Source organism: Girardinichthys multiradiatus, chromosome 22, assembly GCF_021462225.1.
Source record: "Girardinichthys multiradiatus isolate DD_20200921_A chromosome 22, DD_fGirMul_XY1, whole genome shotgun sequence".
NCBI classification, from domain to species: Eukaryota; Metazoa; Chordata; class Actinopteri; order Cyprinodontiformes; family Goodeidae; genus Girardinichthys; species Girardinichthys multiradiatus.
In genome coordinates this window covers 43,140,121-43,153,391 of record NC_061814.1, presented here as the reverse complement: position 1 = coordinate 43,153,391, position 13,271 = coordinate 43,140,121, and the positions used below count along the sequence as shown (strand labels likewise).

Sequence of the window (13,271 nt, the reverse complement as noted above, 5' to 3'; positions counted from 1 at the left end):
CCTTTAGCCGGAAGAGTTTGGTTTTGTTGGTTTAAAAAGGACACCCTTTTATGTCTGATTTTAATGTTTCATTGCTTTGCCAACAGCTGATTGACAGAAAAGGTTGAGAATGAATTCAAGAATGTGTTTTGTCTTGTAAACAAACCTTTCCCTGAAAAATTCCTGAATATTTGTTGGATTGCTGCTCTTCTCAGGATTTAAGCAGTAAGTTGTAAACAACTAATGTTTGTATTGAACTACATTTGTCTCGGGCCCCTTTACACCACATTGAGACTGCACTGTGCTAGTGAAGATCAGATGGTTTTGAGCATGCTCTAAACATCTGTAGGAAGGTCTGGTAATATGTTGTCATGGTCACAGCTTATCTGTTAGTTGATGTTGGAAGTTGTAGCTGTAGATCATGAGAAAGCTCGGTGCTACAACCTCATTGTTTCCCACAGTTGTTCTCGTAATGTTCTCCATGATGTGCCTGCTTTGCACATTGTGTCCTGCTTCCATTCCTGGCATCGACCAATTAGGACCTCCCTAAAAAGGAGCTGTAACAAACCAGCCACAGTCTCCATGCCAACCATTAATATGCTATGTTCTGGGTCCTTAGACACATTGATAGGTATATGATGAGCTCTCTACTGGAGTAGGGCTCCCATAATGATAGAAGTGAGCACACTTATTGGGTTATAACAGAACCTTATAATAATGGCAGCTCAGCTCATAAAAAACAAGTTCAGGTTGCAGGAGCTTTAGTATCATCAAAACTGATTTTTTCTTTCTAACTGCACTTCTCAATGTATCCTTGCAGAGCAGTGCAGTAGGTTTTTATTATGCAGTCATGTAAATCACTCAACAGAAAGTACAGATGTCTCATCTTTACATGACGCTGATTAAAAACACTGATGATGTTTCTTCCACCAAGGCTGAAGGCCTCCAAGGTTTTAGGGAATTCTACAAACTGAGTAAACCACCGAGTGCAGATGTGATACGTGGTATTAGGATGACTTTGAAAGCACCAGTGGACAATCTGCTGAGCACTAAGAGCCTCAGAGGGTCATCATTGCCTTGAAGTTTTCCAAATTTCCCATGATCCCGCTATGTTGAGCCGGCAAGTTTTAATACACACTGAGGGGGACTTGGCAAAACTGTTGTTACGGAGACAACTAGCCTCAAACAAACCTGTTTATTGGCTGATTGTTTTAGTCTTTACCTTCTGTTCTCGGTTTAAGAAAACAAGTTGTGACCTGATTTTTAATTTGGATCCAAGTGTTCCTGCACAGAGTAGTTTCAGAAGATAATGCTACAGTGAAAACCACTCTGAGCCGAAGCTGTGCTGACCTCATTTAACACCAAAGTCCACTTTAGGGTAGATTATGACAGAGGAGTGTCGGACTGATGCGGGCAGCACCAGCTCGGAGCATATTGAGGACAGGAAGCTTGGTCTGTATCTGAGAAGATTTACTCCTCTGTCTTTTCAGCCACTTCATCAGTTGATAGTTTGTCCCGTTCATTTCCACTCAGTGCTCTCTCATTCTTCATTAATGCTTCCTTCACGCCTTTTCTTCCAGTTTTTTCTGATAACCTGACTGAAAGCCAACCGATTGGTATTAAGTCACCTTTTGGCGGACTGTTTATTTATGGTGTGAAGATTGATGTCTCATCGCAGTCTTCTCTTAGAAGTTTCAAAATCCAGATTCATTCAAATGTTTCAGAATCTTCCTCTGATTTGGACTCCTTGTTATCTCAAAACAATAACTGAAACTGATTTTGAATGTAAAAAAAGCTGTTTGATGCTTTTACAAAAATAAACTGTATCATCTTATAAAATATTTTCATCTTAAACAGTAAAACTCCAGTATTTCAGCATTTAGACCTGCGTTGACGAGTCCAACAGACACCAAGACGTCTGAAGTCCTGAAGATGTTTGACCATTAAAATGAAATTAGGGTGCTAGTAAGTGTTCATTGAAATAATGATGAAGAGCACCACTAGTGACAGACATATGTTAGAAACACCTTAAAGACCACAAAGGGACAAATATCTATAAAAACCAAAGACTCAGACTCAATTAAAGGTTCCTCAGAAGCCCTGACTTCAACATGGCTTCCTTACATATAATATAAAACACAATAGTTCGCTGTAGTAATAACCTGCTTCTTCCGCCTTTTGATGTGAATAAAATAGCTGTTTATAAAGGTTTTCTGCGGGTAAAAGTGATCATGAAATGTCTGTATGCAGAAAAAGTGGACCAATCTGTTATCATTGGTTTGATTTGCTGAAAGCAGCAAGCCTGGTCACTGGACCAGTAATGCTTACTGGTTTTCTAACTGAAAGTTGAAAAAGACAAGTGAAACATTATTAACATAGAAGGCTTCTTCATTGTTTGGCTCATTAAAGTTAGACACAAAAAGTTTGTAATAGAAAGTGTTTAAATCTGCCTGAAATATACGTTGAAGAAGAATCAAACTTCTCTGATGTCTTCATATAGCAGATCCTGATATTTATTTAAATGTCTTAGATATGTGGCTAATAATGAATCATTGTATCATAAATATTTGACCCACAAAGCCTCTCAGACATCCCACTTTGATCTATAAATCAATGCTTGTGTTCAGACTACAGAACAGTAGTCTGGTAAAAGTTAAAGTCAGCAGGATGAGCACCACTTGTATCTGTCTCATGCTAAGGGGAACCAGCAGTCTGATGGTCTGTTGGTCCTCACTGCAGAAGATGGAGAAGGAGAAAGAGTTACTTTCAGCTTGGGGAGCACTGAACATCTTCAGGGACCATTGTTAATTTCATTTTCTCCAACCAAAGAAATGCGAAACGCCTGACTTTCCTATGTTGTGAAAAGGAATTCATAGATTGAAATTCATAACACTTTTTAGGCGTCTCAGTGGATCGAAAACTTTCACAAATGTGTCCATAATATTATAGAACAGATATTAAATCCTCTGTTAGGTGACACATTTAACTGCTGAATGTTTTTCCACATTTATATGCATCCCACAGCTGACATTACAACTGGAAAATGCTTCATTTATAACAAATCTGTGAAAATGTGGAATCAGGTCCCTGCAGGCTGTTTGAGACACCAGTACCTAAAGACTAGTAACTGGTTTCTCTTCTGAGCACTAATTGATTGGACCATGTAGCCCTCTAACTCACATCTAAGGATGGAAAGTCTCTTATTTTAACCAAAAAGTCCATATTTTTCTTTGGACATTTTGTTCCTTTAAAGCAGACTGTCTGACCCATGACGGTCAGCGGGATGTTTTGTGGCTCTGCTTCGTTCTGTCTCTGTGGCGTCCTCAGTCCGCTCCCGTAGTCCCTGACCTGTCCTAAATCCAGCCGTTTGAGGGCGAGCAGCAAGTGGACAGATGTTGTCGACCATCAGTGTGATCAGCAGTGAACAGAAAGGATTTAGTTGGTGTTAAGTCCATGACTAAAAAAAGCAGTTGACTAATGTTTCTGTGTCATGCAAAAATTTGCCACAAATTGTTCGACTTTCCTTCCTCCTCCTTCGCTCTGATTTTTCTGCTTTCCATCAGGCTGGATATTTGTCCAAAGTTTGTCTTCTTCAGAGATATTCTCAGTTCTAGTTCCATCTGTCTGGATTTCTGGTCTTTGCCATAAACACACATTTAACTTAATGCTTTGGCTAAAAGCTTATCTCACAGATTGCAGCATGTTGAAGACCTTCTGTCCAAACTTTATCTGGAATGTCGCACGAATGGAAATCTGAGCAACATTTTTAACTTTGAAGATATTTGGCTTTTGTTCTTTATTCGGAACCCCTTACCTTATTTCTTTCTAACTAAACAGAAAAATCATCAGTGGTTTGGTGGCTTTGCTGGAGGATTAGTGGATAACTAAAAAAGTCACATTTGACCTAGTCTGCATTCACTGATTGTAGATCAGATGAATTTTAGATATTTAACGGTGCAGACACATCCTGGATTTAGACCCAGATGATTGGCTGTGTTGATGACCAGATAGATGACAGTTCTGATTGCAGAGTGAAAGCTGTTTGTCTATTATTCAAGGAGTGGAGCAGTTAAAGAAAAGCAGCTTTGACAACGCTGACCTGATGTCTGACACGGCCAGAGACAGTCTTTATGTGACCCAGACATGTGGCACAGTTTCTGAAGTGAATGGTTCTGGCGCAGAAGGGTCATCACCATGCTGAGAGGTTCTCCTTTCAGCATGGTGATGACCCCTCATCAGAACAACTAGTTTTCTTAGTCTACAGCATATTTGACATCTTTTAAACGTATCCAATAATGACAGAAAACGTTATTTCTGGGTGTCTAAAAATATAAAACAAGTCAAAGTAAAAGCTTTTTGAAGAGCAGCAGTTAGTAAGAGAGTTTTTCTTCAAGTCTAAGGATGATGTTTCCGGTTTGTGTCAAATCTTCTTTCCAGTCATTCAGCAAGATTCTTTAAAATCACCTCAGTACCTTTTGTGAATAATGCTTTGAAGAAATCTGAAGACATCCAGGTCCTGGAAGAAGTAAACAGTTCCTTAAGTGAGTTCTTCTCAGCTCGGGGGTCTTATTTATTTTGAATGTATCTGAAGAAAGACATCCAATAGACATTCTGCACAGATGAACCACCGAAGCTGACTTCTTTGAAGTAAATGATCAGCAGGACCTTTTCTTCAAGGCAGAGTCCATGACAGACCAGAGCAACACCCTCATTACTGCAGCCCAGACCTTGCTCAATCCTTCCATCAGTCCTGAGAAAGTCATCAAGATACCTAAACTCTTCTTTTCCCATCCTGCTTGGTCCAGTCCTCATACCTGACCATGACAACCATGTGCACAGAAACCTGACATTAAACAGGTTTCCACCATGTGAGGGGTCTAAAATAATCTCTGTGCAGCAGATGGACAGCCTCTGAAATTAACGTCTTGAGGAACTGACACTGGACCTGAGAGATATGGAAGCAAATCGTTACCATTCTTAAAATGAAAAAGCATTTTCAGAAATGCTTTTTCATTTTAAGAATGTGGCTGCATTGTTTGACTCATAAATGAAATTAGTAATCAATCATCCTATTTGCATTTTCTTCTTCATGACTGCTCATTTTATGCCATAATCAAAAAGAAAACAAAGCAGACATTGCTTTTTCGTTTTCGTGGTCTGCCTGCAAAGTACCGCCCAGAACTTGAAAACGAAAAAGCATTCCGAGCTGCGGGCGCAGCAGAGTGACGTCAGCAGCCGCTCTTCCTCAGCTCCCTGCTGACCGAGCTACCCATCTTGTTCGGTAGGGGGCGCTGTGCACGTCTGCATTGCATTACATTGCAAACGTGCTGAGAAATTGATTGAATTGCAGCAGAGCTGAGCTCAATTTGTGGCAGTGGCAGGAAGAACTGGTAGTTCCGGTGGCAGCCTTATGGCCTGGGACATCCAGCGTGTATTGAAGCATTTATTTATAATTTTCTGTGAGTGACAATTCAGAATAGCCGCTCGTGCTCTATAATAAACCGGCTGTTTGTGCAATAAATCTTCGTCATCCTTTCAACACGTCACACATACACATAGTGCTATTTATTTTCCATGTCAAGTAAATACAATCACCTTATGTTATGGGTCTAAAGCTGTTTATTAAATAATAATCAATAATTAAATCATTATGTAAAGGTAACAGGCTATAACAATGATGACAACCCATTTGCGGCAACCGCATTAGCAAGCTTTTACGGCCGGTCTGGCACCTTCTGGTATCCTCGCGGAATCCCGTGCCACCCTGTGGCAAGCTGTGGTAGTTCCGCCTGCCACCGGAACTACCAGTTCTTCCTGCCACTGCCACAAATTGAGCTCGGCCCTGCTGCAATTCAATCAATTTCTCAGCACGTTTGCAATGTAATGCAATGCAGACCTGCACAGCGCCCCCTACCGAACAAGATGGGTAGCTCGGTCAGCAGGGAGCTGAGAAAGAGCGGCTGCTGACGTCACTCTGCTGCGCCCGCAGCTCGGAATGCTTTTTCGTTTTCAAGTTCTGGGCAGTACTTTGCAGGCAGACCACGAAAACGAAAAAGCAATGTCTGCTTTGTTTTCTTTTTGATTATGGCATAAAATGAGCAGTCATGAAGAAGAAAATGCAAATTGGATGATTGATTACTAATTTTATTTATGGATCAAATAATGCAGCCGCATTCTTAAAATGAAAAAGCATTTCTGGAAATGCTTTTTCATTTGAAATATGGTAACGATTTGCTTCCATAGAGAGAGGCATCTCAATTCAGTTCGTCTTCTGACTGTCAGGTTTTAAGCCAAAGAAATGGGAACAAATTGTTGTTGCTTTAACAAAGATCCTAATAATCCAGGTTAGATCTGGTTCTGATTCATCCCTGGAGTTTTGGAATCTTTTTACACCTTGGCAGAACTCTGCCAGAACTGTCTGCGCTTAAATTTAACATCAGTTTTTAAAGTGTATCATTTGACCTGGATGATCAGGATGAAACTTTTTTACTGTTATGCAGCATCCCTCTGCCCTAGCTGTGGTGTTCTGCTGATAATCTGCCCATCAGAACCACTGACGTCTCTGGTTTTCTTCTCTGCCGGATGCTCTCTCTCTGTCTGCTGCTCTCATTCCTCCCCCTCAGTTATTTCAGCCTGATCACTTCAGCGCTCCTCTCAGTGAATCCCTCACAGCTGTGAGCTCACACATCCTCTGCCTTGTCTCTTTGTTTGACCTTTATTTTCTGAGTGCTTGTGGCCTCTGGTTTCAGCGAGAGTTTGGATCTTCCTCCAGTCCAACATGAGGTCTCTGCTGGAGAGCAGCTGGATGAGGTTTGGACCTGCTGGTCGGGATTCTCTGGACTGGTCCACTGTTCCATCACCGCTGCCGTCCACTGACAGACAGGCCACGGTGAGTTCATGCAGTAAGAACGCTGTGCTGCTTCTTCTGTTTTTTAAACAGGTTGTTTTTAAGAATGACTAAAGGAAAGAAATCCAAAATAATCCACAACCAAACATTCAAGCTCAACTTTTCCAGATAAATTGGTAGGAAAATAAATCTCTCCAAATTAATTTCAGAGCTTGAACCTTTTGTTTCTGGAGATTCCCTGTAGAGCAGTTTGTGTTACGTCTGATGAGGATGAGGATGATGTTTTTAGTATCTAATCTTTTTGGTTCTTGTTTTTGAATATTTCTTTTTAAAACTACACATAGTCACATTTACACAGAAAATGCATCACTGATTAAAATGTAACAGTACTTCAGACTGGTTCTAGGACCACACTACTGCAGTTCAATTTATCAGTGCAATTTGTTCTATATTGTCTTCACATTTAAATGTTTCTGCTGATTGCAATTTCATGCTAAACTTGATATATTCAAAGGAAAGTTAATGCAAGGAAATGCTTCTCATTCTTACTTCATGAATAAAACATTTATTTATAGCATCATTTGATAAAACTTTGTTTTACCTTTTCACTCAACTTTAACACCTGATTAACATTTTTCTGATCAACAACTGACACCAATATTTAAATCAGTTAGGAAACCATGAGGAAAAACATCTGTGCTTGTTGTAATCCTCCCAGTTTACATGTGCAGGTCTGTACAGAGGTTCAAGCAGATGTTTGACTTACAGCCTCCTCTAGTGGCCAGATGCTGTCTCTGCTCATTCATTTTAATAAAAAGAGAACCAGTTTTAATCAAATTAAATCTATAGTAATATAAACCATACACATAGATATCATTTATACTCCCGGTAGATTAGATTTAAATTAATATTTCATTTGACCAAAATGTTTCTTCTGATTGGAGATTATATTGTTTTGCAGTAACTCCTTCAGCCAGAGACCTGAATTGCATCTTATACAGATTCTGTTTGGTTAGATAAAGATTAGGGTGATGGCAAGGAGGCTTTCTATCCTCAAGACGTTGTTACATTGTTTATTATCTTTTGAGAGATTTTTGTCAGAACAGCTTCTCTTGGTCAATCAAAATAATTTTAAATCTAATTCTGCCAGGGGTATGAATAATGTTCTGCCTAACTGTATATACAGTGTGTATATCAATGTAGACCCATATGTGTAAATACATAAATGTACACATGCATGTGTGTAATATCATTAATTTATGGTCTTAACTGTGTCTGACTCCTAGCGCCAGGGTTCAGGAGAAGCTATTATCAGCGCAGGATCCATCACCTACATTGCCATAGCAACTGCCTCCTTCCTCCTCCTTTTCGTCAGCATCCTTGGCTTCCTGATCTGTCGGCGCCGGCGGGGCTTCCACCTCGATGGGAAACTGGATTTGGCCAATGTGATCGCACTGGAAGATCTGCACGACCCAGAGAGGAACTGCGAGCTGCTCTCCTCCCTCCGCCGCAACAGAGGGCAGCTTCCCAGCAGCAGCTCTGAGCAGGATGTGTCAGATGGGGTGTTCCTCATGGTCTACCTGCCCTCGCCCTATGAGCAGACCCTCACCAGGATCGCCAGAGCCGCCAGTACGAGCAGCTCCAAGGATGTGGAACTGCTGCCACCGAGTCCTGGACCGGAGACAGGAGGAAATATTCCTGACCAGTATTCAGAAGACACCATTAATCCATCTTCTGCTCCACCTGTTGGATGGGATCCTGCTTTAGTTTAGATGACAGTTAAAACCACTGAACTCAAGCACACACACACACACACACACACACACACACACACACACACACACACACACACACGTCTATGGAGGCAAAATGTTCTGACTTTGTTATCTGTGATGCTCACCCCTCCCTGTGATGCTGATCTGAATGAAGGAGATTATTACAGGGTTGAAAAGCTGAATCATCTGCAGGTGGAAACTTCTCTACCTTAACAACACCTGCAGAAAGAGCTCTGCTTCTTTACTTTGCATTAAGGTTTGTAAAAATGTAAATCTGCACAAAACATTCTATTTTTTACTTTTCTTATGTCTGTTTTATTAGTTGTAGCATGGTTGTATTTTTCTACCTTTATACTTTCCCAATCATGTGTTGTAACTGATCCAGTTTACAGATTAATGGGATTATTTGTCCTGTGTGAAATATGTAGTCTATTTATGCCCTTTAAAGACCAGGACTGACAATAAATTGAGTCTAAAGCATGAAGCAGTATCTTGCGTAATTGATGGAAAACAATGATACAGAATCAAACTCTTACTGTAAATCAATGAGAGAGAGATTCCTTGATTCTGTCTGTAACCTGGTAAAGAATCTTTAGACCATCCCTGCCAGTCGGTGTTTATTTCAGCTTTGCTTCCATGAGCTGACTAAATATTTCCATCATCAGTTTCAAAACATCTGTTGCTCTCCAATATTTTTTTATTCTCTGGCAACATTATTAAAATCCGGTTTAAATTATGTCACTCCAAGCACAGCTGGTTTTGAAAAACTGACAATATATCATGACAGTATATGTTTTTCCTTAACAGGCCCAGACTTCAGTTTTTCTCTCAGGTTTAATTTAAACCAAACTCATATGCTGCATCTCAGGATGATTTTATTAAAATATGAGTTTTATTTTCATTCTGTCAGATCCTGATAATTCCTTTAAGGGAAATTAGAATTTGGGATGACCACTTGAGTAAAAACATACAAACAAATCAGTCTGTATTAATTCATCGGGACATACAGTCACAAGCAAACAAATGAGAATCTCATTGAAAAGTTAATTTACTTCAATAAATAAATTTGAAAAGTGAAGCACTGAGTGATATATTTTAAGCATTTTTTCTGTTTATTTTGATCATGCTGTCTTAAAATAAATGAAAATCCAAATTTACTGTCTGTCAGTTAATTAGAACATCACACTAATAAAAACATATTTTAAGAAGAAACATCGACCAACAGAAAGGTTTATTCATGTACCGTACAGGGTATGCAGTCAGTTTTTGGTCGAAGCTTCTAGCTGTATATCCTGATCATCAAAATTAACACAAAAAACACTTGAAATATACCCTCTGACTAGAATGAATTGTTATAATAGCTTCGTTTCCCTTTTAAAGCTGAATTTAGAAATAAATACACTTTTCAATGATATCCAAATTTTCAAAGATTTTCAATAAAATGTCAAGTTATCTGAAATATAACTTTTACCTGCCACTCTGCCCAAACTGCAGTCGACCTGGAAACCCTCCCCTGTGGAGTCAGCTTGCTGCAGAGTCTTCGAGTCTGTGGAGCCAAAGCTCAACCAGAGCTGAAGGCAGAGCTTCCTCAGTTGGGTAAGTGGGCTCCACTTACCCAACTGAGATCAATGTGATGGGCTCCATCATCCAGGGGCAGCTCAGAGTAGAGAAGCTGCTTCTTAATATGAAAGTGACTTGGTTAAGGTCATGTGTGGGATCCAAATGCCTCATGCATGTCTCCCTTGGGAGGATTTTCAGGACCATCCCACGCCAAGGGGACCTCGGTGCTGACCCACAATTTTACAGGGGGAACATAATCTGTTTTGTTCTGCAAACTAAGTGGGATCCTCCAGAAGGATCTGACGAGTCTGATGGGCTGCAGGATGTCTGGGAAAATGTGATTTTATGGTTGAGTTTGGGTAAGTTAAAGACAAGGAAGTTGACTTTTTTCCATCTTTGAGCAGAGAGTTGGGTTTAGTTTTCATCCAGATCTGTACAAGTCGTTAATAAGATATCATCAGACCAAAGGGAACCAATCAAAGTGTAAAGGCTGTTTTTTAACTTTAACCCCTACATATCTATATTAATTCACAGTCCTAGTGTCGGTGTCCTTCAAGTCTCAAATTTAGAGTTTTGGGCTCCTCCAACCTACAGGACCCAAAAACCTGCCTGACTGTCATGATGAATATGAATAGAGACAAGAAAACCCTCCATTTCCTTCACGCTAAGATGGACATACATGCATCAACATTATTCTCTTTTTCAACAGATTATTTAGCAGTAGAATCTGGTTTGTTGTGACTTTTAGCTGTTTGGTTGGATTAGGCTTAAAAGTAGCAAATCCTCCTTTTTCTATAATACAGCAGTGTGACCTCTTTTCACTTTCTTGTGGAATATAAAACAAGTTTTTATGCCCTTCAGGGTTACTTTTGTATAACCCTGATATAAACCAAAACTGATTTTTTAACTATGAAAAATGTTTTAAACCAGATCTGGGCCCACGGTTTATGACATTTAGAACTGTGGTTCTCTACATGAAAGGAGCTTAGCCTTTTTCTTTTAATTTGTTTTTAAACATATATTAAGTTAATCTGTAGTATGAAGAAATTTGGGTTTATCTTCTGTTCTTTTCCATGAATTATTCGCTGTTTGTTCTGGGGCCACAGCTGCCGGGCTTCCTGGGTCAGCACAGTGACTGCTGACCGAGCCTGGACTTGAGCCCCGTCCATAAGAAGCTGGGTTAGGGAGAATCCGCAAAACATCTTAGTCAGATAGGGGGTCTTGTCCACAAGAAGCGCCTGCGAAACTGACTACATTTGAAACCTGCTCCCAGAGTGGGAAAGTTTAAACTCAACCCCATGGCGGCTCCGTGTGGACAGCCCTAACCGCTTAACCAGCTACAAACTGGCTGGTTTGCCTTGCCTCTCCATAAACACACATGTGCTAGCCTGCCAACAACACAACAACAATGGTGGAGTTCTGGTTGTACTTCAGCAGGTATTCAGTTGTGGACACCAACATCTGTTGCTCCTTTACAGCAACAGTGAGCCCGAACAACAGATGGAAAACTATGCTCACTACAAATGCTTGGTTCCTCAGCACAGAACAACCAGGAGGGCCACCATGAGCAGGTACTGTTACTGCTCTTCTTCCTACTTTACTTCTGTGGCAGCATTACTGTGCTACTGCCAGGTGTGGCACACATATTACAACACCTATCACGGGTCCTCCGGCTTCGGGTTGTTTCAACTTTATGGTCAAACCTTTTTGTGCGGAAGCTGTAGGCTTGGAGTGATGTCTTTTTGCTGCCAAAATATTGAGAGCAATTTTCCATTGCTTGTGGAAGGCACCAGGTCTTTGAAAAGCCCAGGGTGCGTTTCAATTTTTTTAAACTAATTTCTTCCAAACAATCTATTTGTGTTTTTTTTTTTGCCTAAAATTGTAAAATGTTTTATATAAATACCGTTTTTGCACTCTTCGTCCCGCTACATTTTATTTTGTTGGAGTTAAAAAAAACAAAAACATGAAATTGAAATTTTGAGAATGTCATCATCTGTTCTAATTTCTTGTCCCTAAAAGAAAATGATCTTTACTTTAAACTATGGTAAGATACCGATGCATCAAGAAGTAGAAGAGCATTTAGGCAGAAATGATATTTCAAAGTAACCATAAAACATATATAAGTTTACATAAGACAGCCCTTTGAGTTATCCAAGCATTTTATTTAATCTTGCTCAGATTACTGTACTGTACTTTAGTAAGTCAGGTTTCACTTGTTTTAAATAGTCATCATTATCTTAGTAAAACAATATTTGAGGAAATGCTGTTGTCCAAATCAGAAGTCAATAACCTTTTAGGATATCTGATTCTTAATGTTGTTTTAATCAGTAACCATTATTTAAGGAAATATTATTTACTGAATTATAAATCAGTAGTGTTTTGGACAATTAATTTGAATGTTACTTTAACTAGCCATGACATGGTGTGATGGACTACTAAAATGGCAGAGAGGAACATTTTTGGGGTAGCAAGATGGCGACCAGTCGTATGTAAATATTTGACTTTGCTGGCACAAGCATTAGAGTCTGTGGTTGACAAAAGAAATTAGCGTATTTCATAACCCTTTTAGTTACACTTGAAATACCATAATACAAAGATTATAATGTATATGAGCACCAGCTCAATAAAATAAAATTTTTGTAACTTTAAAACCCATCACAGAACAAATACACTATCATCAAAGCTTAGGTTTTTACAACATAGAACAGAGCAAAACACAGTGAAATAATATTTAGATTGTTTCATCTTAAACCAGTTCTTTCTGCCCCGACACTACCTCATAAAGGAACCATTCTGAGGAAAGGAGGTCCTCGGGTGATGAGTTGTGGTGCGTCTCGCAGTAGCAGCTAAGAGGGGGTTGTGTGGCCTCTGCTACCTGGACCACCACACACGAAGGCGTTCAATGCTGGTGGCTCCCATGCCGTTGTCTTTCAGGCAGGGGGTAAACCACTTCACTCGACGTGATTAGAGAGACCGTCTCATCAGGGAAAATCTCTGGAGTCTCTCAGATTCCCTTTCTGCAGAAGCTCAGAAAGAAATGTTCAAGACAACATTGTCTTAATTTACTTTTTTACCATGAATGAATGCTGGGTACTACGATGATCTGGGGT

General features: G+C 39.9%; 1 protein-coding gene across 1 annotated transcript; it reads left to right on the top strand.

The window, feature by feature from the left end:
- The first annotated feature begins 945 nt into the window (after positions 1 to 945).
- Positions 946 to 9,679, top strand: LOC124858919. Its single transcript, XM_047351258.1, has 3 exons — positions 946 to 1,431; positions 6,729 to 6,868; positions 8,113 to 9,679. The coding sequence occupies exons 1-3, from the start codon at positions 1,365 to 1,367 to the stop codon at positions 8,596 to 8,598; spliced, it is 693 nt and encodes a 230-aa protein (XP_047207214.1). The 5' UTR covers positions 946 to 1,364; the 3' UTR covers positions 8,599 to 9,679.
- The last annotated feature ends 3,592 nt before the right edge of the window (positions 9,680 to 13,271 follow it).

Bases quoted from the DNA above. Each gene is read 5' to 3' on its own strand.
- LOC124858919 (XM_047351258.1), top strand. From the start codon at position 1,365: ATGACAGAGGAGTGTCGGACTGATGCGGGCAGCACCAGCTCGGAGCAT. The intron at 1,432-6,728 runs GTCTGTATCTGA...CTCTGGTTTCAG, and splicing joins TATTGAGGACAGGAAGCTTG to CGAGAGTTTGGATCTTCCTC. The intron at 6,869-8,112 runs GTGAGTTCATGC...TCTGACTCCTAG, and splicing joins CCACTGACAGACAGGCCACG to CGCCAGGGTTCAGGAGAAGC.